Source organism: Tachypleus tridentatus, chromosome 4 (genome assembly GCF_004210375.1).
Source record: "Tachypleus tridentatus isolate NWPU-2018 chromosome 4, ASM421037v1, whole genome shotgun sequence".
In the NCBI taxonomy this organism is placed as follows: domain Eukaryota; kingdom Metazoa; phylum Arthropoda; class Merostomata; order Xiphosura; family Limulidae; genus Tachypleus; species Tachypleus tridentatus.
Genome location: NC_134828.1, coordinates 92,133,901 through 92,160,257, shown reverse-complemented (window position 1 = coordinate 92,160,257; position 26,357 = coordinate 92,133,901). Strand labels below are relative to the sequence as shown.

General features: G+C 36.1%; 2 protein-coding genes across 2 annotated transcripts in view; one reads left to right on the top strand and one right to left on the bottom strand.

The window, feature by feature from the left end:
* The window catches only part of LOC143249694 (SKA complex subunit 1-like), a 35,378-nt gene extending 28,372 nt beyond the window's left edge, over window positions 1-7,006 (bottom strand). The window contains exon 1 of the mRNA XM_076499997.1: window positions 6,867-7,006. The gene's annotated coding sequence lies outside the window, so the exon portion shown is untranslated. The remainder of the gene's footprint in view (window positions 1-6,866) is intronic.
* Window positions 6,972-20,254, top strand: LOC143249693 (tropomyosin-like). Its single transcript, XM_076499993.1, has 9 exons — window positions 6,972-7,382; window positions 10,745-10,870; window positions 11,576-11,709; window positions 12,265-12,382; window positions 13,959-14,029; window positions 15,704-15,779; window positions 16,452-16,514; window positions 17,937-18,006; window positions 19,842-20,254. Exons 1-9 carry the CDS (start codon window positions 7,269-7,271, stop codon window positions 19,922-19,924), a joined length of 855 nt encoding a protein of 284 aa, XP_076356108.1. The 5' UTR covers window positions 6,972-7,268; the 3' UTR covers window positions 19,925-20,254.
* The last annotated feature ends 6,103 nt before the right edge of the window (window positions 20,255-26,357 follow it).

Below are 26,357 nucleotides of genomic sequence, written 5' to 3'. Positions count from 1 at the left end.
ACGTTTTCAACTTTATCTAAACATTGATTAAGTAATACGTTTCCCAATTGTAGATAACTAAATAACTGATGCTTCTCACTAATGGACGGGTGAAATAAAAAACTCGTTGTGAGAAAGCACAGGAAATTACTCTTGACGTAATATATATTAAAATAGCAATAAAAATACGCCCCCAGTGGCTCAGCGGTAAGTCTGCGGACTCACAACGGGGTTTCGATACCCGTGGTGGGCAGAGCACAGATAGCCCATTGTGTAGCTGTGTGCTTAATTCAAAACAACAACGACATTAAAAATACATAAAGGTACCAGTGATGAAAAGAAAGACAAGCTGTTTCCATGAATTCTACCAATATGAAATGAAATGGAGAGTCCAACCCCCGCTTATGACTTTACTCGTGCAATCCTATATTACTGTGTCAAGTTGTGCTAATTTGATTGTTTTGTTTCTGAAATTAGATAAAAAATTCGATGAGAGGTTCAACCCTCCTTCTTAACCCTGTTCATATCATCCTGCGTTGCTGTGAGAAGTTGGGGGCTGATTAACCAAGAAATGTGGATATGTATATGAAACAGATACACACACAACAACGTTTATTTATATAGATAACAAAAATTAACTATTTATCAGTCAACGAACCATACAATAAAGTAACATAGTTTACATTTAATTATTTTCATAATTGGCAGTTATTTCATATAATGAACCAGCTATTTTTAAAAGTTCATTTTTAAAGCCCCTTCGCTGGTACAGCGGTAAGTATACGGATTTACAACTCTAAAATCAGGGGGCATGACCAGGTGTGTTAAGGTGTTCGACTCGTAATTTAAGAGTCGCGGGTTCGAATCCCCGTCACGGTCATAAAAGAATGAAGGAGCAAAAATCCAAGCGATGTACTTCTGAATCAGAAGGAATCGAAAGAAAAATTTATAGATGTATAAAAGCAACGAAGTATTGAAACCCAAGCTCCCTGTCAAACACCAATAAGGTCGAAGACGCCATTTTTTGATGTTGTTCTAGAGTCAACGTTTGAGTTACCCAAGCAAGGTATTAAACAAAGGTGACACCCAAATATCTGACTGTATCATATTATTAAATGAAACAATTATTTATTGTAACATTAAAAAGGAATAACTTTTAACAAGGTCTTTACTTATGACGCTTAGGACTAAAGAGAATGGCACGTGCTGGACAAGATAAAGAGTTAAGTTCCAGTAGGTTACCAATCAAGCAATTGGTTGACAACAATTTCAGGAACTTTGTTAAGTCCAAGCATTCTTGAACAAATAACCATCAAAGCACATTTGTTAGGTGTAGAATATAGAGAAGAGTGGAGTGTACGGATCCTTAAAGAACTCCAGAGCATGAACTGGATTTGGATTATCGGAAAAGTACCATTTACAAAACTAGCAGTACAACAACCGTTGAGAAATGGATGTATCAGTAAGCCAGTTTATAGACAAATGGAAAGGCCTGTTTGTAATAAAGTGGTTGGAAAATATGCCAGATAATGAAATAAAGTGGTACAGCATAGAAAGATATGGATGAAAGAAGGCTTGAGGAATCACCAAAGGTAAAAGTCATGAAAATTTTGCTGGAAATGTTTGCAAAGCTGACATGAAATTATTGCAGAGGTGATTCATCTGACTTCATAAAGAAACTACAAACAAGAAACAATAAATACGTCGATTGTGCCCAAGGTGCAAGTAGGAATCAACTACTAGAAGACTCCTTAATTGAATAAAATAATACTGTGACGACAAAACCTAAAAAACCCAGTAGTATTACCAACCAACGTATAAACAAATGTGAAGTTGTGTCCACCTTCCGTGTTTTTCTATATCATCCTCCGTTCAGGGAAGAACTCTAACTTAGAATTCTAGAATATTTTGTTATTAACGAAAAAAACCCAGCTTTTATCTATAAAATAGGCGCATCGCCACTACATCTTGATTTGTGAAAACCTACAGGAAGAAAAAAAAACATGAATTTCGACACAGGTTTTGTCTTTTTTTCTGTGGACCAGAAAGCACATTTAAAGTACGAGTATAAATTTTATCTTTCGTGTATATATTTTTATACAGTTTTAATGTTCCATCCCTTATAGTCTTATCGTTTTCCTTGCCTAATTAGACAGATTGGTTGGTCTTTGCCAACAATATATTTTCCATTGTCTTATAAGACAGACTAAGATGTTTGCTAGACTACAAGCAATCAAGAGTTGAAAGTCTCTTTCTACCAAACTGTTGCTGTAGCCAATAGAGAACGACGTTTCAACAATTAGGCAAATATTTGAAAATTATTTCTGTGTAAAGGTCAGTACTGTTTACCAGAATGTTTCAGCTGGTACCCATTTGTGAAATAACTTAGATATTGTTTTCATTACAGTTTAAATTGAGCACCATCACAATTATTAAACTCAAGAATTTCTGGGAACTGAGTTTTTAACTGTTTGAGTGGTTCTAATTCAGTCTTTATGTCATTGTTTCAGATGACAAAATCTAGCTAAATCATGAGCTGATGGATATCTGAATTTAATTTTTCTTCCATGTTGTACTCTAATATATTTGGTATTAGATATTCATTTAGATGGTCTGTTTCACTTTCTGCACTATATATGATACGTTCTACTGAGTGATACCGAAACTAATTCTCTATTTAAATCCTTTCTGTACACATATATACATTTCTGTATGCCAAACCTTGTTCAATTTTCTTTCAGTTTTATTCTGTGATGACTTTACAGTTTTGTTCCTTCTTTAAGTAAATTAATAAGGTCTCTTTTATTGATATTTTTTAACTCCTGGTATTATTTCAGAAAGAAAGAACTATTTTTTTCAAATTTAAATGAAAATTATGCCATGAAATCCAGCACGTGCTTACTGCAAGGAACATACAAAAAATAGTTTTAAAAATTTATCACATGTCAACTCTTTTAGTTTTCAATCGTCTTTGCGCAATATCGATAGAAGAATGTTTTATAGCTTGTGTTAAAACTTTAGGTTAATAAATCTGTACCATGTAACTTTGTAAACCGTGTATACTAAAATCCAATTGCTTCAGCAGTATTGAAATGTTGTTTAAACTTGCCACACTGTTTGAATGGATGATATATGTTCATTAATCTTTAAGTCCGTCACATCAGAAAACCTCTTGTTGAAACAATTCTTAGTTTTAAGCGTCTGACTGTCATTCTCTGGATCATACAATTACTGATGACACTTACAGCTAGTTCTCTTTCAGAACTTTTCTCTTCGACGTCACATTATTTTAAAGAATATTCACTGAAAGGTCCCATTGCTGTTTGACAGCTGCGTATATAAACTCTTAGGAAGTCACAAAGACGAAATCTTAGTTAAAATAAACTAAAAAAATTATGGCGTATAAGGGTTGTTCTTTTTATAAAAATGTGTAAATCCCTCCACTTTGCACTACAAATTTTGATAATTTTCTTTTTATTAATTTATAAAAGAGTACACAAGAAGGATGTGGCTAAGAGACAGTTTTATTAGGAACATGTATCGTGACAACAACTGAAGTTTTGTTTTGTTTTGAATTTCGCGCAAAGCTACACGAGGGCTATTTGTGCCAGCTGTCCCTCATTTAGCAGTGTAAGGCTAAAGGTAAGGAAGCTAGTCGTCACCATCCATCGCCAGCTCTTGGGCTGTTATTTGAGCAACGAATAGTGGGGCTGACCGTCACATTATAACGCCCCCACGGTTGAAAGGGCGAGCATGTTTGGTGCGACGGAGATTTGAACTCGCGACCCTCAGATTACGAGTCAAGCGCCTTAATTACATGGCCATGTCCTGAGAATGAAATGAAACACCATAATTAATGGTGTTTTTGAAACAATTTAACGTTTTACCTCGAAACAATATCATTTTATGTTTGATGGTAAAATGTACGAACAGACTGGAGAAGTAACTGGCTATGAGTTCTAGCCTCGCTTTTTATCTTGTTGCACTTCTATACGAGTCTCTATGAAAAGTCCCAACCAATGGTTCAGCGGTAAGTATTCGCATTTACAATGTAAAAATCAGGGGTTCGATTCTCCTCGATGGACATAGCAGATAACATGTGGCTTTGCTCCAAGAGAACACAGACATTCTTTCTGTGAAAAGTGTGGTTACAATCGTGTTCCAAACATTTTAAACCTGTTTGTTACAGGAGAAATGTTGGTGGTACTTGTTAGATGTTTGACGATGTTCAGCTTGTTGACAAATTTCTCCAGTTTTTTTAATGGATAATTTTTGAGAATAATGTTTTATTTTCAACATTAAACTTTAAACAAAATGACAAAATTTTGTTTTTAAATTTTTCACATATTAAGTAACCAGGTTACACTTACCGCTGATGTGTCATGCTGTCGCTTTCAATGGCTTTTATTCACATACTGAAAGCTCCTAGCCGTCAAGCCCGACATAGCCAGGCGTTAAGACACTCGACTCGTAATCTGAGAGTCGCGGGTTCGAATCCCCCTCGCCCCAAAAATGCTCGCCCTTTCAGCCGTGGGGGCGTTATAATGTGAGGTCAATCCCATTGTTCGTTGGTAAAAGAGTAGTTGCCTTCCCTCCAGTCTTACACTACTAAATTAGGGACGGCTAGCGCAGGTAACTATTGTGTATGTTTGTTGTAAATAAGCCCCCCAGTGGCTCAGCGGCGTGTCTGCTAAAAAATATCCCTGGTGGGCAGAGCATCGATAGCCCATTGTGTAAATTTGTACTTAATTCAAAACAAACAAATAGTCAAAGGTTGCGAAATATTACACACTTGTTGTCAGGTATGTAGTATCCCAGCACGCCTGATAAGCGTGGTGTTGGACTAAAGGCCTCGTCGGCACTGGGTGCGATACATTTAGTATGATTGGTTTGTTGTTATATATTTCTTTATGTTGATTCATACGTTCTTTAGTTAGATTTATCACAACAGGAAGCAGTTACTGTCTTCCGTTGTATGTAACGTATTGTGTAGAGCATTCAAAACTTAAATTTAAAATAATCATTCGTAGTGTAGAAATGATAGTTGACAGGATATTTATCATGTTTATTAAACAAGGTAATCAGATAAAGATAATAGTATACATTTTATTCCGTTTATTGTTCTTATCAGTCGAGTCGACTTGAGAAAACCATGGTAACATTTCATAACCTTTTATCATATTTTCTGTTTGTTTGTTTGTTTTGAATTTCGCACAAAGCTACTCGAGGGCTATCTGCGCTAGGCGTCTCTTATGTAGCAGTGTAAGACTAGAGGGAAGGTAGCTAGTCATCACCACCCACCGCCAAATCTTGGGCTACTCTTTCACCAACGAATAGTGGGATTGATTGTCACATTATAACGCCCCCACGGCTGGAAGGGCGGCTATGTTTGGCGCGACGGGGATGCGACCATGCGACCCTCAGATTACGAATCGCACGCCTTAACATGCTTTGGCCATGCCGGGCCCATATTTTCTGTATTTGATACTTTGAATGTAAAAAAAAAACATATTTATTAAAATTTGGAAGTTATCTATTCTATCCAGCGCGGACCAGCGTGACCAGGTGGTTAGGGCGCTCTACTCATAATCCGAGCGGCGTGAGTTCGAATTCTCGTCATTTTAACGTGAGGGCGTTATGATGTGACTATTAATCCCAATATTCGTTGGTGAAAGAGTATCTTAAGAGTTGGAGCGTGTTGTTGTGACTAGCTGTTTTCCCTCTGGTCTTACACTGCTAAAGCAGTGACGGCTAGCGCAGATAGCTCTTGTATAGTTTTGCACTGTTACTATGTTGAAGATTTTACTAAAACAGGCAAGAAAAGAGCTCTTTGTACCGCTGTTTCTGAAAACAAAAGAAGGTAATAATCTCACAGACATTATGAATTTGGTTTAACATGTTTGCTCCTACAACAAAACACGTATGCGATCTGTGGATTATTGTTTGATGCGTATCATTTTACCAATAATAAAATTATTTAGTAGTAGTTCATCTGCTTAGTTACAGAAGTTCACTGGTTCCTAATACATCGTTATTTGTTATCTTCTAGTATGTGATTCAAATAGAACATAAAATAAATCCAGATATATCATTTTTTTTGTAATAAAATTTCTTAACGGACGTACTATAAAAATACCTTTCATGCAATGGAATATTTTTTAAGTTATTAACTGTTAGATGTTAAGACTACTTAGCATTGTTCCTAATCTTAAACTCCTGAAAAAAACGGAGACAATCACTCAGTAGCTGATAACCACCTTAAGTGTGCGTGTGTTTTCTTATAGCAAAGCCACATCGGGCTATCTGCTGAGACCACCGAAGGGAATCGAATCCCTGATTTTAGCGTTGTAGTCCATAAATTTACCGCTGTGCCAGCGGAGGAACACCTCAAGAATTCTTTTTTTTTTTTTTTAATAACACACCCACAACTTAAAGCGCGAGAAATATCTTTGAGAAATTAGCAGAACCATACAGGGGTCACCAGCTCCGAAATCCCTTTTTATATCCAAGGGTCAACTAACCATTACGCAGTTATATCATAAAAACAAATGTTCAAACATTGCAGAAGGTAAATAATTGTTTTTTTTTTACTAATACAGTACTGTGTTTAGATAGTTTGTTAGCAGTATTTAATGGAAAGCTGCTAATAGAAAATGTCGTTTTTATCAGTTTCTTAAACAAACTCTGATGTTTAAGAATTTGTGACAATAGTAACTAGTTTAAATTTTATCTAGAATGTGAGCCCTAACTTAAATTTTGACTTACTGAAATTTGATTATTTTTCAATAAAGTTTTTTTTTCTAACTCGAATACCAAAAACACTTATCTTCAGGCGTAAGTTATATATTATGAAAACTCAGAGAACACATTATTAAAAACAAGCTTACAGTATTCAAACTTCCACAAAGGTCACAAAGAAACCAAATTTAAAGCTATTGTAGTCCCAGTTTGAAGTGCCCTATATTTGTTCATGTTCTTGAACGTTGAGAGGTACCACTAACAGCTTTGTCAGAAATCCGAGTGTGCCGCAAAACCATTTCCAGCCGGGCCAGGTCGTGACGTATCAGGACAAAGAGGAGGTCTGTCAGTAACTATTGCTAGAAACCCGACACTTAAAGATGCCTTTGTTTGTTTAACGGAAGTGACGTAACAAATCCCTAGCCAATGAAGATAATCTCGAGAAATTCTAGTGAAGCGATTATCAGCTACCAGCATCAGAGACAATTTAGTTTTCACAGCGTTAACACTTCTTCTTGACACACGGCTGATCTCTCCTCGACCGAACCACCATGGAGGCCATCAAGAAGAAGATGCAGTCGATGAAGTTGGAAAAAGAGAACGCGTGTGACCGCGCGGATATCGCAGAGCAACAGTGTCGTGACGCTAATGCTCGGGCAGACAAGGTAGGCTTGTCACAAAAATATAAGAAAATCTTTAACCAAACGCGTTTTCCAACGTTAAATCTTGAAGAAGAAAAGCGTACACCAACCTGTTCAAAGACATTTTAAAAATTAACTCAATGTTTGATAATGCACTATCTATAGTTCGATATAAAACATCTCTAAACCTTATGGATTGTTCGCTTAAAACCAATTAATTTTCCAGATCTCGTACAACGTTGCGTTAATGTGTGATAACTAAGATGTCATAAGACATTATGTCAGTATGCCTTTTAACACTGCATTTGTTGGCTGATCCTCTGCGAATTTTCAAGTAATAGAAGAGCGTATAATTCTTTTTAAGACTCGTAACGAAGGTAAACTAATATTGACAGGAGGACTTCTCTCTACGTTAGTAATCCGAGGGTCGCGAGTTCGAATCCCCGTTACAACCAAACATGCTCGCCCTTTTAGCCGTGGAGCGTTATATTATGACGGTTAATCCCGTTATTCGTTGGTAAAAGAGTAGCCCCAGAATTGGCGGTGGGTGGTGATGACAAGCTGCCTTCCCTCTAGTCTTTCCTAAATTAGGAACTGCCAGCGCAGATAGCTCTCGTGTAGTTTTGTTTTTGAATTTCGCATAAAGCTACTCGAGGACTATCTGTTCTTGCCGTCCCTAATTTAGCAGTGTAAGACTAGAGGAAAGGCAGCTAGTTATCACCACCCACCGCCAACTCTTGGGCTACTCTTTTACCAACGAATAGCAGGATTGACCGTCACATAACGCCCTCACGCCTGAAAGGGCGAGCATGTTTGGCGCGACAGGGATGCGAACCTGCGACCCTGAGATTACGTGTCGCACACCTTAACTCGCTTGGCCATGCCGGGCCTTCTATATTCTTACTTTCAATTTGGAAACTGTAACTGGCGACAATTAAACTAGTGTAACGCTCCAAGTTATCGCAACACTCTTGTTACGTAACTAAATGTACTCATACATTCCACATAAACGTGTATTTAGAGAAAAGAAGTTGCTTAAAAACAGTTTCCTCAGAAAACAAGAAAACCGTGTGCAACGTGTAAAGGAGTTAACCGCGTAAGAAGTATCCTTCCTGTTCTAAAAATAGTCCTCTACTTAGGGTGATATCCGAAAACTAAGAAGGGTATTGGTTCTGCTGAGATCATGGCCATGTATAGTATAGAGTATTTAGGTTACTGTGTGGTGAATTAGAAAGGGCTCAAAATTCCATAAACGTTATATATACATATACGACTATTTTTATTTCGTAGTAGAAGTTCAATGAAAAATAATTAAATTATGTGCATAATTTTTTGAGTCTTCTGAATTTACCACACAGTAATCTAAGTTAACTTAGGTATGTGAATACTGTTTGATGATGTTCCTAATTCACCATTCGATATCATACAGCAAACCAACTTGTTTCTGAAAACAAGAATTCTGAATCGATTTGGAGCTCCGAAAAAAAAGTACATTTTAATCAAAAACGTAGAGGCTTTCTTTGTAGGTTTAAAAGAAATCGTTAACACTCACACACATACACACGTTGATATAATATATATATATATATTAATCAGGTTTTATTGTACTGATCAAGACGTAAATTGAATTCCTAAAGTCACGTAATATTTCAGTATTAGTTAAAAAACTTCAATGGTCTATTTTGTAAATTTTAAAATATACAGAGAAGTATGACTTTAGCAGTTATAAGAAACAATAAAGTTTTTAGTTTAATTTCAGAATTCCCTCACGTGTAAGTTTTTTTTTTAGCATGAAAATATTCCTGTGGGTGCTTTTAATTTGTATTTATCACCTACATACGAGTTCACTGATATTTACGGCTAAGTTTTCAACAGAGGCATTATTTGTAGTGAAAAACTGGTCAAATTAACTGAATTTTGTTTTATATGCTGAAATCATAACGTAACATTTTCTTAAATGAAAAGTATGCATTTCATGAGTGGTTTTTAATGCAATAAATCGTTGTATGTATAGTTCACTTACATCAAATGCTTAACTCACATGCAATTAATATATATAATTAATTTTAACTTCTAGTCAAAATTATATATATTTGTATTTCTACAAACGTCATAACTAAAAATGAGTACAGTTAATTAAATATACAGCTCTTAAGTTCACACCTATAAAGATTAGAATGCTGCATTTCAGGAGTTGGCTACTCCTCACTGCTGTCGGAATTTTCGGCCATAATCCCAATAATAACTCAAGAGGTTTGTCCAGCTTAGGATATTTATATGTAAACTTTATCACATATCTAATATCCTAGGATTTTTCATGTAGTAAACCAAGCTGAAAGAAAAACAACGTAATTCCAAGTTTCTTATGATTAGTAACAAATAAACTTTAGTACAAATTCATACGCCAGGCATGGCCAGGTAGTCAGTGCACTCGATTCGCAACCTGAGGTTCGCAAATTCGATTCTCCCTCACACCAAACACGTTCGCTCTTTTAGCCGTGGTGACGTTATAATGTCATAATCCCACTATTTGTTGATAAAAGAGAAGCCCAAGAGTTGGCGGTGGGTAATGGGGACTAGCTGTATTCTCTCTAATCTTACACTGCTATATGTGTATGGGGCTACCTTTTACCAACAAATAGTGGGATTGACCGCACGTTATTATGCCATCACGGCTGAAAGGGCGAGCATGTTTCGTGCGACGGGGATTCGAACCCGCGACCTTCAGATTACGAAACGAATGCCTTAACCCACCTGACCATGCCGGGTTTAGTCAAATGCTAAAAAATATATATAATATATATAAAATAATATATTTATCCTTTGTATAAAATAATTTAAAAAGTGCCACAAAGTTATCACCTTTATCTGTTTTAAAGGAAAAACGTTAATTAAGATTGCAGGATCAGGAAACATAACTAAAAATGTAGTTACATGTTTTTTGTACAAATGGTAATATTGCCGGGTTTGGCCATATTATATTTTTAATATCTTTAAGGTAAGAATCGAAAAGGTAAAGTCGTACGTTATGACGTAGGCATATATCCTGGAAGGTTTGGTATATTAATACTGGGACTTTAAAAAGATGAAAGACGATATTCAGAGTTACAATGAGTTACTTTTTAACACACAAAAGTGTTAGTTACAGTGTTTTATTTTATTTTCTTTCTGTAGATGTATTTTCATTTATTATCGTATGTGGACCGAAACTAATAAGAAATATAATACTGTTTTTGGTAGACAAACTGAGTAGAGTTTGTGGGACATGTAATTAAAATTTTTGATTTTCTTACATGCAACGAAAATAGTTTTACGTTAGAATATTAAGCAAAATATTGTCAGACTGTGGATTACGGAAGAAAATGATCATTGCAATTTTACTATAGGCAGAAGAAGAAGTCAGGGCCCTTCAGAAGAAAATCCAACAGATTGAGAACGAATTAGATCAAGTTCAAGAACAACTCGTTAATGCTAACAACAAGTTAGAAGAAAAAGATAAGGCCCTTCAAAATGTAAGGTTTTTGTCTAATTTCTATTTGAGTGAAAACAATTTAATGTTTTGATAATAATGTCATGAGTTTTTTTTTAACTTTTAGTTGCGTGTAACGTGTCCATTTCGCAGTAAAAATCTTGTTGTGTTATATTATCTATATCATCTGAAAGTGTAAGTAATAATGTGTGTTATCATGCTATCTGCTTTGCTAAGTTCTGTGTGTGTGTGTTTTTTTTATGGCAAAGCCACGTTTAACTATCTGCTGAGTTGATAGAGAAGAATCGAGGGACTCAGCAGATAGCCCAGTGTGGCTTTACTATAGAAAAACACACACACACAGAACTGATTTTGATTTTGTTACAGTTCTGAGCTACTCTATGATATTCGATTCGTTGCTCAACGTTAACCAGTATTTCTCTTAATCAGTGATGTCGAGAAAACTCACTTGTAGAGAAATATATATGTAGAAACGGCTCGTTTGGGTTGAGAAAATTTTTTACGTAGAGGAGTGAACAACGTTTCAACCTTCTTCTCAACCCAAACGAGTCGTTTTTACATATATACAGTATTTCACTTGTTTTATTAATAACCTTGTTTTAAATAAATAGACAGAAACTGTACTGTAAATTATCTTCTTTTAACATTTTTCTTTAACCACATTTAACGAGCATTCCACAAAGTTTTATGACTTACCTACTCACCAACACTTTTGTCTTAAACCCAGGCGGAAGGCGAAGTTGCTGCTCTCAACAGAAGAATCCAGTTGTTAGAAGAAGACTTAGAGAGGACAGAAGAAAGATTAAAAATTTGCACCCAGAAGCTTGAGGAAGCATCTCAACTGGCAGATGAAAGTGAGCGGTGAGTATTTACCTGAGCGAGTTTTAACCTCCTGTGAACTCTGAATGAATTATTTCACTTATTTATCACTTTGAAATACCACACCGCTTTAAAACACTAGATAATTATCAATGTATGCGTTATAATAACAGAAAGTAAGTGTACGTTACAACAGTAAATAAATATGTCTATCTTAACAGAACGTGCCACTCAAATACCAGTTATTTTGGGTAAACCTATGAGTTGGTTTTATGAGTAGCATTGCACACGTTATTTTATGTAGGGTTAACCAACGACATAGTTTATAATGTCCCATACTACATTGTGTGAGGTTATTCACATGCTAAATGCACAAGAAACTGTATATTTTTATGTAGACTTATTATCTGATGTATAAAATGTCACACATCAAGCGTGGAATGTTACAGTTATGGGGTAACAACAAATACTGATAAATATTGTTATTTTAAAGATAAAAAACAGTAATTTAGTGACTGAACATCAATGTGACTCCGCGTCTAATTGATCATCACAGTTGATCTTTGTCAAAATAATTCCTCTTTCCTTCCTGATCAGAATGCGAAAGATGCTGGAACATCGTAGTATCACGGATGAAGAACGCATGGATTCTCTTGACAACCAACTTAAAGAGTCCCGTATGATGGCAGAAGACGCCGACAGAAAATACGATGAGGTGACTTGCATTTTTTATCAAAAAGGATAAGTTGTCCATCTTAATGGCTGTTGCAGCATGTGTCATGGGGTATTTTATTTCTGACTGTTTTTTTAATGTAGGTACTTCCTATGTCTACTTTAACCTTGCTTAATTGCAAATTCACAGTTAATCTAAAAATACAATTACTTTATTTTTGTTTTGATATTCTTGTTTAATAAAATATTTTTAACTTATCTTTAATCTTGCCCTTTATCCTTAAATAGCCTTGGCAGTATATCCAGCTTGTTTAGTCGTAGCATGCCTGCAATGTATATAGCCTTGTAGTACATGTTAGAATCTTTTAACTACGGTAATCTATACACCCAGTAAAAAAGCACCAGAATGTTTATATCCAGTTGTACATGATGCTTAGAAACAAGGTTAATATTTGGCATGAGTAACATTAATACATGACTTTTACTTAACCTAATTTTTTAAAAGTCAAAACATGTACAGCATTTGAATACTTCATATTTTGCTGTGTTTATTTAGCCATAAAAGATTTTGTTTTCTAATTTTCGTAGTCTATAAGGAAACATAACATTTCCTAACCTAGCCAATCTAGAGTGAATTTTTTTTTTCCTTTTAATTCCATGCTACTAATGTTTGATTAAACTTCAATCAAATGCTTAATTTATGTGAATATAAATAACCTTAAATTAAATATAGAAGAGAATTCCGTGAAAAGTTTTTAACATATCAAGATGTAAAGATTTACTTATATGCCAGTGTTAAAATTATATTGTATAAGTCCAGGTAAAACGCTCTTCAAAATTTCAACTTAAACTTAGAATACAACCTACAAGAACAACAAGTGATGTTTTCTGCTTATACCCTTCTGTAGTCGATATACCATGAACTAATTAGTGGTTAATTAACTAATTAATCGGATTGCAGATGAGGAGGCCCATAGTTCGTGTCGTAATATTGCCTGTGGAAGTGGTATGTACTTACTGCTTTGGGTCTGTTGTAACTGTAACAACAATTTCCATTATTCAATTAATGATAAATGAGAAGGCGGTAATCGCTACTGAGTAGTTGTTATTCCTTCGTTCATATGTCTTTTTTTTTTGTCTGTTTTTGGTTTGACCGTAGTCCAAGGGTTAACGTGCCAGGCTGCGAACCCAAAGATATGTAGCTCTGTGCTTAATTCTGAGCAACAAACAAATGTATTCTCATAAAAATGTCTATTATCAGTTTCACTATTTACGACTGAGTAACACGAAGCAGTACTGTGAGAAAGAAACATGTTTTTCTTTAATCTGGAACCAAATAGTACGATGAAATAAGCTTCTACACTTATAACTAAACAGAAGTTAAATAACACTTCCATACAGTTTGACTCCTTAATACAACATTACTGGTGTTATTTACATGGTTTTATGTAATTAAAGATGTGTGTACCCTTTACGTTTTCCTCTCAAGAGATAAGCCACCACTATTACTGGAAATTTATTTAAATTCCTCAAAACAGACAAGACATCTAATACCTTCAAATACCAATTCATTAACTGCTTACTAAGTTCCAGTATTTGTATTTATTTTTGAACTACAGGTCGCCCGTAAGTTGGCCATGGTTGAAGCTGATCTGGAGAGAGCCGAAGAACGTGCTGAGAGTGGCGAATCGTAAGTGTTAAAATCCAGTGTTTAATTTCCCATGATGGACAAAGCACAGATAACTTGTTGTGTAGCTATGTGCAGAAAAAGACAAACCATTTTTTCTTCATGAGACTTATTCCACGTGACACTAAAGATCTAATCAAATAGATTTCAATAAAATGTATTATTCAGTCTCCTTCTTAAACTACCCTCCGCTAGTACAGCGATATATCTACGGATTTACAACGCTAAAATCAGGGGTTCGATTCCCCTGGGTGGGCTCAGCGGATGGCCCGATGTGGCTTTGCTACAAGAAAACACACACACACACACACCTTCTTAAACTAATATTAATCCATATATTTCCTTCACCGAAGTTAATTCTGCACCAGAAACACCACTCTAATATTTTTTCTACCTATAAGTTAATATCATACCCAGAATTTGTCTGTTTTTTCTTCGACAGTTACACCAGTATTTCTTCTTTATTGACTGTTTTTGTAAATATGGTGATGATTTTCTATGTGAGGCCCGGCATGGCCAAGCGTCTTAAGGCGTGCGACTCGTAATCTGAGGGTCGCGGGTTCGCATCCCCTTCGCGCCAAACATGCTTGTCCTTTCAGCCGAGTGGGCGTTATAATGTGACTGTCAATCCCACTATTCGTTGGTAAAAGAGTAGCCCAAAAGTTGGCGGTGGGTGGTGATGACTAGCTGCCTTCCCTCTAGTCTTACACTGCTAAATTAAGGACGGCTAGCACAGATAGCCCTCGTGTAGCTTTGCGCGAAATTCAAAAACAAACAAACAAACAACATTTTCTATGTGCCTATGTTTCCAACTGCATCAAAATATTTTATCTTTCATTGAAGCTGTACGTTGGTTTATTTCCTGAGAGATTTCTCCAGTTTGATTTTAATAAATACAAACAATAGTTTCGATATTAAGACTCACTTTCGAGGCATGTTTTCCTTTACAAGTGAAAAAAATAGATTTTAAAATATGAAAGTTTGTGCAGTTGCAGTAAAGATATATGTATAGAACATTCATAGCGTTTGTCTTTCTACAGGGCCCATCATGTTCACGTGGTTAAGGCGCGATTTGTAATCCGAGTGTCGCGGGTTCGAATCCCGGTCGCACTGAACATGCTCGCCCTTTCAGCCGTAGGAGCGTTATATTGTGGCCGTCAATCCCATTATTCGTTGATAAAAGAGTAGCCCAAGAGTTGGCAGTGGGTGGTGATGACTAGCTGCCTTCCCTCTAATCGTACACTGCTAAATTAGGGACGGCTAGCGCAGATAGCCCTCGGGTAGCTTTGCGCGAAATTCTAAAATAATAAAATAAATAACACCTTCCTGCAGTTACGCTATTTTTATTAAAATAATGAATATACTCAAAACATATGTTGACTTAAATAAACTATTTATGAAACACTGTAAAACTTACGTAGGATGATAGAACATTTTGCGACAAATTCCAACCTTTTAGATGTATAGTAACTACTATCACCTGGAACTATCTCCGACCTTCATAAGGAAAGCGTGACAAACTCGTGTTTATTCTGTGATAATCTAGGACGTCTAGAAGTGAAAAATGTTAAATACAGATTATTATTGTTTCACTAATACCACTTTTTCCAACAGTATATGTTTATACGTGTTGAATTGTTTAATCGTGTATTATATATACGTTTTTCGTTATTGCAGCAAAATTGTGGAACTTGAAGAAGAATTACGTGTGGTGGGTAACAACTTGAAATCCTTGGAAGTTAGCGAAGAGAAGGTAAAAACGATTTTATGTATGGTTACCTTTCTTACCAATTTCTGATTTTAATGTAACTATGTTCTTCAGGCAGCTTATCGCTTGTTCCCGGTATCTAACTATCAGGCCCCGGTATGGCCAGGTGGTTAAAGCGCTCTACTTGTAATCTGAGTGTCGCGGGTTCTAATCCTCGTCACATCAAACATGCTCGCCCTTTCAGCCGTGGGGACATTATAATGTGACGGTCAATTCTTTGGTAAAAGAGTGGCCCAAGAGCTGGAAGTGGTTGGTGATGACTATCTGCCTTCCTTCTAGCCTTACACTGCTAAATTAGGGACGGCTAGTGCAGATAGCCCTCGTGTAACTTTTCGTGAAATTCAAAACAAACTTACGTGCCCTATAAAAAGCTATACTTCGAATAAGAAGTGCCTAATTACTTTTTATTTTCTGGGAACCACTTTAAAATCGGTTCTTACTCATTTTAAAATACGAACATATCTTGTTGACATTTCATGACATTTGAGAATCAAGAGATTGATTCAAACTGATGAACAATCAGATTCTCTGAAAACTGAGAGAATGTAATTCAGGTTTGTTTTACTTTTTGTGTAATATTTAAATGAATCTGACAATGGTCCAGACCAGCAGCAAATTTCTAACTATTTTATCATTTCGTTCTTTTCTTTTCTACAGGCTCAGCAAAGGGAAGAAGCTTACGAAACCCAGATCCGTAGTATGACTTCCAGACTAAAGGAGGTAAGAATAGATTCAGACTAAAGGAGGTAGGAATAGATTCAGACTAAAGGAGGTAAGAATAGATTCAGACTAAAGGAGGTAAGAATAGATTCAGACTAAAGGAGGTAGGAATAGATTCAGACTAAAGGAGGTAAGAATAGATTCAGACTAAAGGAGATAAGAATAGATTCAGACTAAAGGAGGTAGGAAATTCAGACTAAAGGAGGTAAGAATAGATTCAGACTAAAGGAGATAAGAATAGATTCAGACTAAAGGAGGTAGGAATATTCAGACTAAAGGAGGTAAGAATAGATTCATACTAAAGGAGGTAGGAATAGATTCAGACTAAAGGAGATCAGATTAGATTCAGACTAAAGGAGGTAAGAATAGATTCAGACTAAAGGAGGTAGGAATATTCAGACTAAAGGAGGTAAGATTAGATTCAGACTAAAGGAGGTAAGAGTATATTCAGACTAAAGGAGGTAAGAATATTCAGATTAAAGGAGGAAAGAATAGATTCAGACTGAAGGATGTAAGAATAGATTCAGACTAAAGGAGATAAGAATAGATTCAGACTAAAGGAGGTAGGAATATTCAGACTAAAGGAGGTAAGAATAGATTCATACTAAAGGAGGTAGGAATAGATTCAGACTAAAGGAGATCAGATTAGATTCAGACTAAAGGAGGTAAGAATAGATTCAGACTAAAGGAGGTAGGAATATTCAGACTGAAGGATGTAAGAATAGATTCAGACTAAAGGAGGTAAGAATAGATTCAGACTAAAGGAGGTAGGAATATTCAGACTAAAGGAGGTAAGATTAGATTCAGACTAAAGGAGGTAAGAGTATATTCAGACTAAAGGAGGTAAGAATATTCAGATTAAAGGAGGAAAGAATAGATTCAGACTGAAGGATGTAAGAATAGATTCAGACTAAAGGAGGTAAGAATAGATTCAGAGTAAAGGAGGTAAGAATAGATTCCCTGAAATCTTCGTAGTGTGTTATAACTTAACAAACGATTTCTTTTCAGCACATTTAGACACAGCAGACAGAAGAATTCTAAGAAACTCAAATTACTATATTACTTCCAGGAAGCTTTCGAAAAACTTTTTTTTTTCATTTAAATCAAAGCAACAACTTATTTTGCTTTTATTTCTTTTAATTAATCTGATTCAAGATATAATTAATTTAACTAAGACGCCAAGACAAAATTTCCTAAAATTATCTCTGCCATTTCTTTCCCAGAATTATAAGTGGAAGTAAAATAATGTTAAATACAACACTTGACATTTTCCTGGCAATAAGTACGAAATATTCTTTCTAATCTAATAAAGGAATTCATATTCTGACTCTTTATTGTGTTCACCAAAACCAATTTTTATAATATGTTAAATTGCATTTTTAATGGGCGATAAATTAATCGTTTTATACTATGATGGTGTAGGCTGAAGCTCGCGCAGAATTTGCTGAGAGGTCAGTGCAAAAACTGCAGAAGGAAGTGGACAGACTTGAAGGTACGTGGTTCATGACATTATTTATTCATCATGGAGCGTAAATGAATAATAGTTTTTTCGCGAACGAGTTATTACAATGAAACGGAAAATATTACCATCTCATCTGATACTATGAACATAAAACACCTTTCAACCATTCTATTTGTCCTGGTACCTTTGTAAAACGATTTTTCTACCTCTTTCTGAAGAATATGCTTCACTAACAGTCTTCCAATGCTGCTTCCTATTTCATTTTAATATCCACAGAAAAAGCCGGATACTCATTTGCTTATATTTTTACTAAGCTATAATTTCAAATATCTTAACTTGTAAAGTATTGTACACATAAGGCTTAATGCTAAAGAACTACAGAATAACTTGTCTGGAGTTGAAAGTCGAGTTACCTTCGACTGTTACTTTTTAAAGTGATAGATTTGATATACTGATCACGAACGTATGCCCCCTTTATTACAGCGGTAAGTCTACGGATTTACAACGCTAAAATCAGGGGTTCGATTCCCCTCGGTGGGCTCAGCAGATAGCCCGATGTGGCTTTGCTATAAGAAAACACAAACACTAACGCATAATTATTCCTATTGCTGAAACGTTGACTAATAAAATAACGTTTCGTTAGTACAAGCTGCTGTGAGTACGTTTCTTTGAAAGTTTAATTTTTAACGTTCAAAATGAAACAACCTGATATTTCCTGAGTGATAAAATACTTGTGTAATTTCTTTAATTCCTGTACGCGAGTTAAGTAGCATACAAAACTTAGTTGTTATATAAATGAAAGAAATATCCTCCTGTGTCGAAGAGTTTGTTATCTACTAAACTGCATTTTCCTGATTTAAACTTTCCATAGTGTTTTGTATCCTCCTGTAAATTAACGTGTCGAAGAGTTTGTTATCTACTAAACTGTATTTTCCTGATTTAAACTTTCCATAGTGTTTTGTATCCTCCTGTAAATTAACGTGTCGAAGAGTTTGTTAGCTACTAAACTGCATTTTCCTGATTTAAACTTTCCATAGTGTTTTGTATCCTCCTGTAATTTAACTTGTCGAAGAGTTTGTTATCTACTAAAGTGTATTTTCCTGATTTAATCTTTCCATAATGTTTTGTATCCTCCTGTAATTTATCTTGTCGAAGAGTTTGTTATCTACTAAACTGTATTTTCCTGATTTAAACTTTCCATAGTGTTTTGTATCCTCCTGTAATTTAACCTGTCGAAGAGTTTGTTATCTACTAAACTGTATTTTCCTGATTTAAACTTTCCATTGTGTTTTGTATCCTCCTGTAATTTAACCTGTCGAAGAGTTTGTTATCTACTAAACTGTATTTTCCTGATTTAAACTTTCCATTGTGTTTTGTATTTTCCTGTAATTTAACTTGTCGAAGAGTTTGTTATCTACTAAACTGCATTTTACCGAGTAAGGATAGATATGAAAATATTTCTCTCTCTGATAGTTACTTACCTGATTTCAACGTGATTTTCTTGTCTGTCACATTCAACAATACTGATAGATGCGGTTCAATTTTCATTAACTACCGTCATTATAGTATTTTATCCAGTAATCCACTATAACTAGGCGATGTTTGTTACACTTTTATGATGTACTTTACATATTCAGTTCAATGAGTTCAAATGAGCGAATAATAAATTTTATAGGTTTTTAAAACGCCCTCCAGTGGCACAGAGGTATGTCTGAGAACTCTTACCGCTAAAAACCTAGTTTCGATACCTATTGTGGGCAGAGCACAGATGGCGCATTGTGTAGTTTTGTGCTTAATTTAAAACAAGCAAATATCCTAATACATTAAGATATATTTTTTGAAACAAATGTTGGTTTTTCTTGTAGATGACCTCGTCAACGAGAAAGATAAATACAAGGCCATCTCAGACGACCTGGACCAGACCTTTGCAGAGCTCACGGGGTACTAGGAATTTGGTGATTTTTTTTATCGGGCTTGTATCTGTATATCGTAAAGGTCGCCATCCTGTTTCCTGTAAGCTTTCCACCCAAACATTTTCCACAGTTCTTCTCAGTTCCCTCATTGAGACACCGATGAAATGTGATCCAGAAACTTACCCAGGTGGCCGCAGCCTTCAGGAAATCATTGAAGTTCTTGCAAAGAAAGGAAATCATCTGTAGCATTTTCACAAATGTTGCTTGCACGGTCCTCACTGTGGGGGAGACGGAAATAAAAACCTGTTTCTGTACCTACCAATGTTGTGTTTGATCTTATCAATAAATTTAAAATTTGTTTCGTGTTTTTTTTGCAGTTTTAAATCAAATTCATTTCAAAAATTATGATAAAGTATAAACTGTCAAAATGGCTGGTGTTGTTATGTGCCACAAGCAAAAACAAAGCCCCCCAGTGGCTCAGCGGTATGTCTGCGGACTTACAACGCTAAAAACCGGGTTTCGATACCCGGGGTGGGCAGAGCACAGATAGCTTATTGTGTAGCTTTGTGCTAAATTCAAAACAACAAGAACAAAAAAAAAACAAACGTATATTCAATCAAAGTTAAAACACAATACACGACAAATATAACCATTTGGACATGTTTTAATTAATAGAAATAAAATTTTTAACCTAAATTTTAGGCTTTTATTTAAAGTTTGTCGGATGTAAAGCCTAAATTAAATTATGGGCAAAAGCACCAGGACAGCAGTTGAGAAGATCATTTTATAAACCTTTTCAAAATTCATAAATCCATCACTAGTGATTCGTAAAAATACATATATTAACAATAAATCACAAACTACTGATCAAAGCAGGTTTCTTTTCTTTCAGTGCAACATTAAAGTGCTCTAACTGTTGCCAATAGATGTCTAACGTAATCATTACATTGAGTGGCAGCAACTCAAAGTGCCTGGCATGGCCGAGCGCGTAAGGCGTGCGACTCGTAATCCGAGGGTCGCGAGTTCGCGCCCGCGTCGCGCTAAACATGCTCGCCCTCCCAGCCGTGGGGGTGTATAATGTGACGGTCAATCCCACTATTCGTTGGTAAAAGAGTAGCCCAAGAGTTGGCGGTGGGTGGTGATGACTAGCTGCCTTCCCTCTAGTCTTACACTGCTAAATTAGGGACGGCTAGCACAGATAGCCCTCGAGTAGCTTTGTGCGAAATTCCAAAACAAACAAACAAACAATGCAACTCAAAGTGGATCACACCAACAGTATCCCATTAAACGCTTATCAAAACTTTCTCAGGATGGAGGTTCATTTTTGCTGTGCCTATGCCAGTTTATCTGAACTGAGCAGTTGCCTGCGGAGCTTGTCCAAAAAAGATGAATTACGTTCACGAGAGTGCAAATGTGCACTCTTACTCTAAGGTTTGCTTCTGTCAAATCATGGAGAACCCATTTTCCAAGTTTTCACACCTTTCCAAGCTGTTGAAGATGACAGTGAACTGTTGAATGGGTTGAATTAAACTTCTTTGCGAGTTATTCAACTGCTACAGCAGAATCTTCATTAAGTGCAGCCAGCAGCAAGTCATCATTAAGCTCAATGTGGTGCATCACTTAAGCTGTAGTGACCTGATCTGAACTTCTGAAACCTCCTTCAAGATTTTCCTTCATTGAGAGGCTTCCCACCATAAACACCTTGAATGTTTAGTGTAGTTTCTTTTGTATTATTGTCTTTTGTAAACTCATAAAGCATTATATTCCTAATGTGCTCCTCAGACACATCCATCTTCATAAGGGTTTATTTGATTAATGATATGAAAAGTGTAGTTGGGTTAGTTTATTTTATTTTTCTGGACATTTTTATACAAGTCCTACTACATGTTATAGTTATTAACACCTTCTACAAAGACAGAAATGATGATGCACTTTCTGTATTAAATTTTCTGACATTACTTATGGGATGACCCGATAATATAAAAAATTATCAAAAGGCTATTATTTCAAAAGATAACATTAAATTAGTAAATCACCTACAAATATATATATATGTGTAAATACAAGTGTTCACTATCTTAATATCTTTTAATCCCTATTCCTTTATACATACACAACAAATAACAGTGTGAGACCAGCAAGCACGTCCTTACTTATGTTGTCATTACACGAACTTTCTAATTACGTACCAGTAAGCACGTCCTAACTTACTTTGTCATTACACGAACATTCTAATTACGTATGCACCTACAACAGACGCAAGAGAGTGGAACAGAAATGAATAGATACATAATTATTTGTCCGTAGGTGTATCACAATTATTGGCATGTTCGTAAAATATTAATGTACAGATGAACATGTCTTCTGGTGTTTATTCCTTCTTGTTCTCTTCATCTCGGTTCCATCCAGTTACGTCTGGTGTAAGGCTAAGGCTGAAATGTAGTATCCATTTGACTACATTTTTGTTGTTGTTTGTTATTAAACTCCATAAATGGCTAGATGTGCACTATCCACCGCGGGTATTGAAACATGGTTTATAGAACTGTAACTCCATAAACATACCCCTGTGCCACTTTGAGGTTACATTTTTGAGATTGCAAGAAAGCATTGTACTGCATAACTTAGTTTTCACAAAATAATAATAATAGCGTTGATGTCATGATGTCATCCATTTCGATAAAGGAACAGGTGCTATTTGTAAATAAATGTATCTATTTTATGATAAAATAAAACATATTCTTGATAACATTCAGTACTGATTGACTAGAATCTCACTATTCAATAAGACGAAAACCTTAAAAATACATTAAATAACTTAAAACAAAACAACGGATTTTTTTCCAGTAAATTATTCTAAAAAATTATCCTTCTGGTTTTCTCCCTTTCAAAATAAAATAACATAACAGGTATATATTTGCAACCTTGGACACCCACGCTTACACACTCATTAAGTTTCGCTTTGTTATCGTGAGATGTTTAACCCCCAATGAGCTCCTAATTAAAGATTCGACTTTTTATGGATAATGGCTACTTTAGACATTAAGCCGCATTTCGCTAATTACTCACTCAAAGAAGCTATTCAGATATGACTTAGCCACTTGCTTATCATTGACAATGTCTTACATGCCATCTTCTAGAACAGGGGTCACCAAACTCTTTTTACAGGGGGCTAGATTAAATGTTAATACTCATAAGCGAGAACGAAAGCTCTCTGTAAAAGACTTAACACTAAGTTTAGGATGCCACATTAGCATGCAATACACACATATAATAAAAAACAAAAATAAATACAACCAACATTTTCATTTACCAAAAGGTTGTCAAAGAAGGTGAGGCCTGGCATTGCCTAGCGCATAAGGCGTGCGACTCGTAATTCGAGGGTCGCGGGTTCGTGCCCGCGTCGCGCCAAACATGCTCGCCCTCCCAGCTGTGGGAGCGTTATAATGTTACGGTCAATCCCACTATTCGTTGGCGGTGGGTGGTGATGACTAGCTGCCTTCCCTCTAGTCTTACACTGCTAAATTAGGGACGGCTCGGTGCAGTGGGCTAACAACCTGCTCACTTAAATACTTGTTGAAGAATCCGCAAGCGATTGCGGCCCTATGTTCCTAGATGGAATTTAATGGTGATAACTAACTAACTATCAAAGAAGGTGACATTAGCAAAAACAATTGTCACGTCGCATATGGTGAGTACATATCTGAATTTCACTAAGCCACTAAAACGTTAGCGAAATTTATAAACTTAGCGTTTGGCTTTCAAAATATCTCCAATGTTCGGTTTTGAATTGCTGCATCCAATCATTAGAATTGCTTTCAAATGTTCATCAGTCAACCTTGATCGATGTATCGACTTCACATACTTCATTTTTGAAAATGTTTGTTTAGAGACATAAGTTGTTCTGAACACTGATGCCATACCAGATGGGAACTGCTTCAGCTTTGTAAAATCATCTTCAGGTATACAGCTGTAAAATTCAATAAGTTGCTCCTCTCTGTGTTTTGCTTTCAACAAGTCATTTCCTTGCAAATCGATAACCTCCAGCTGAAATTCCACTGGCACGTCATCAATGACACAATCAAAAGTATTCTGAAAAAGGAGAATGTCACTTTCAATTCTGTCGAGATCCGAAAATCTCTCTAAAAATGCTTATATAAATCACCAATAATTTTTTTTCTGAAACTCCAGGTTGACACCTTCTGTGATTCCAGCATGAAACTCATTGAAACACTGAAAATGAGAGAGGTTTCCTCCTTCCAAATGTGCTTCAAACAATGATAGCTTTCTCCGAAATCCTATAATGATTCTATAGAGATCACAGACAAGGTTATTCTTCCCCTGAAGTTTCAAATTCAATTCATTCATGTGAGATGTGATGTCAACTAAAAATGACAACTTTGACAACCAGATTGGATTCGACAAAAGTGAATCATCTCTATATTTATCGATAAGAAATATATCTATTTCCCTTTTCAGCTTATAAAATTGAGACAAGACTTTACCGAAGCTGAGCCACCTCACCGCCGTGTGATAAGGCAAGTCACAGAAATCCGAATCAATTTCTTCAAGAAACGCCTTGAACTGGCGATGATTAAGTGCATGACCCCGAATGAAGTTCACTGCAGAAATGACTGGTTTCAGTACGCAAGAAATATCTAAGTCTTTTCCATAGAGTGCTTGCTGATGTATGATGCAGTGTATGAACAGAGCACTTGGGAGTTGGAGATCTTCCAACTATTTCCTGATCAGCCCCACGAGACCCTTCTTTACTCCAGCCAGGTTTTTTCCTCCATCAACTGTTACACCTCTAAGCTGATTCCACTGAAGGTTATAGTCTTGCAAAGTTTTATGCACTTCCATGAAAATGCCTTCTTCAGTTTTTCTTCCGTGCATGCTGCAAACTGATGCCAACTCTTCCGTGATCTGAAAGTCCAAATTAACTTCACGAATGAACACGAGAAGTTGTGACGTCCTCTAGAGATCAGTAGACTCATCTAGTGCCATAGAATACCATAGGAAGTTTCTAGCTTTTTGGCGCATCTGTAATGCGCTGTTCTCTCCAAGTTCTTCTGCTCTCCGTACAACTGAAGTTGCTGAAAGGCTAATACCTTCGAAATAATTGATTTTTTCAGGACACAGCTCATTTGCTGCTTCCATCATACACTCTTTGATGAAGCTGCCGTCAGTAAAAGGTTTTCCTCGCTCTGCTATCCTGTGCACTATTTTGTAACTTGTACGAGTGACAGATTGATTTTCAGCAAACTTTCTTTTGAAGAGATTCTTTTGAGATTAAGAAACACATTTCATTGATTCAAATTTCTCAGAACGGAACTTTCCTGAAAATTTCAAATATGTTGATAGATGTTTTGTTTCATAGTGACGCCGAAGATTGTACTCTTTCAAAACGGCAACACTTTCGGTGCATATCACACAAGTAGTTTCCTGGTTTTTGTTTCCACAAAGAAGTACTTTTCTTCCCATTCTTCATTGAAAGCACGACACTCAGAGTCCACTTTTCTTCTTTTAAAAGCAGCCATAACGATGGTTGAAAAAAAACAGGATATGAAAATGAAAAACACAGAACGCTGTGAGAAAAGTATTGTACTGGCCCAAGAACGCACAAACAAAATATATTGAAATGTATGTTTGCCACGACACTTACCTAAGAACGAGTTACGAAATGCTCATAACCCGACTTCTAAGAAAAATGATTTTGTTGAAGCGGTAACCCTAGGTCGCTGAATTTAAAGACAAGTTGATAGGACGAGGGTTAAGTCTGTACTTGTTTTCAAAATCCTAATACTTTCATAGATATGTGCCTCGATATGAATAAACGGGCAGCAAGGACGAAAAAAGAATTTTTCCATTGGTTAAAAATGAGCGTGACAGCGTTGTTTCTTTTTATCATAACGTCTTGTGTTTGCCAGCTTAAAGCGACCATCGCTGTGACTTATTTTGTTATGACAGTCGGACATTTGATTAAATGTCACTTTTTATTTCCAAGCGGCTAGCTGCTGGCGGGCCGGACAAAATGACCTCGAGGGACGTATCCGGCCCGTGGGCCGTAGTTTGCTGACCCCTGTTCTAGAAAAAAAAAGTTTGGCATTCTTACATTATATTAATTAAAATATAATAATGTTATAAACTTACTAAACAGAACTTACAGTATTTGTTCAATATATTTCTTTATCCGGGGCCCGGCATGGCCAAGCGTGTTAAGGCGTGCGACTGGTAATCTGAGGGTCACGGGTTCGCATCCCCGTCGCGCCAAACATGCTCGCTCTTTCAGCCGTGAGGCGTTATAATCTGACAGTCAATCTCACTATTCGTTGATAAAAGAGTAGCTTCAGAGTTGGCGGTGGGTGGTGATGACTAGCTGCTTTCCCTCTAGTCTTACACTGTTAAATTAGAAACGGCTAGCGCAGATAGCCCTCGTGTAGCTTTGCGCGAAATTCAAAAAACAAATAA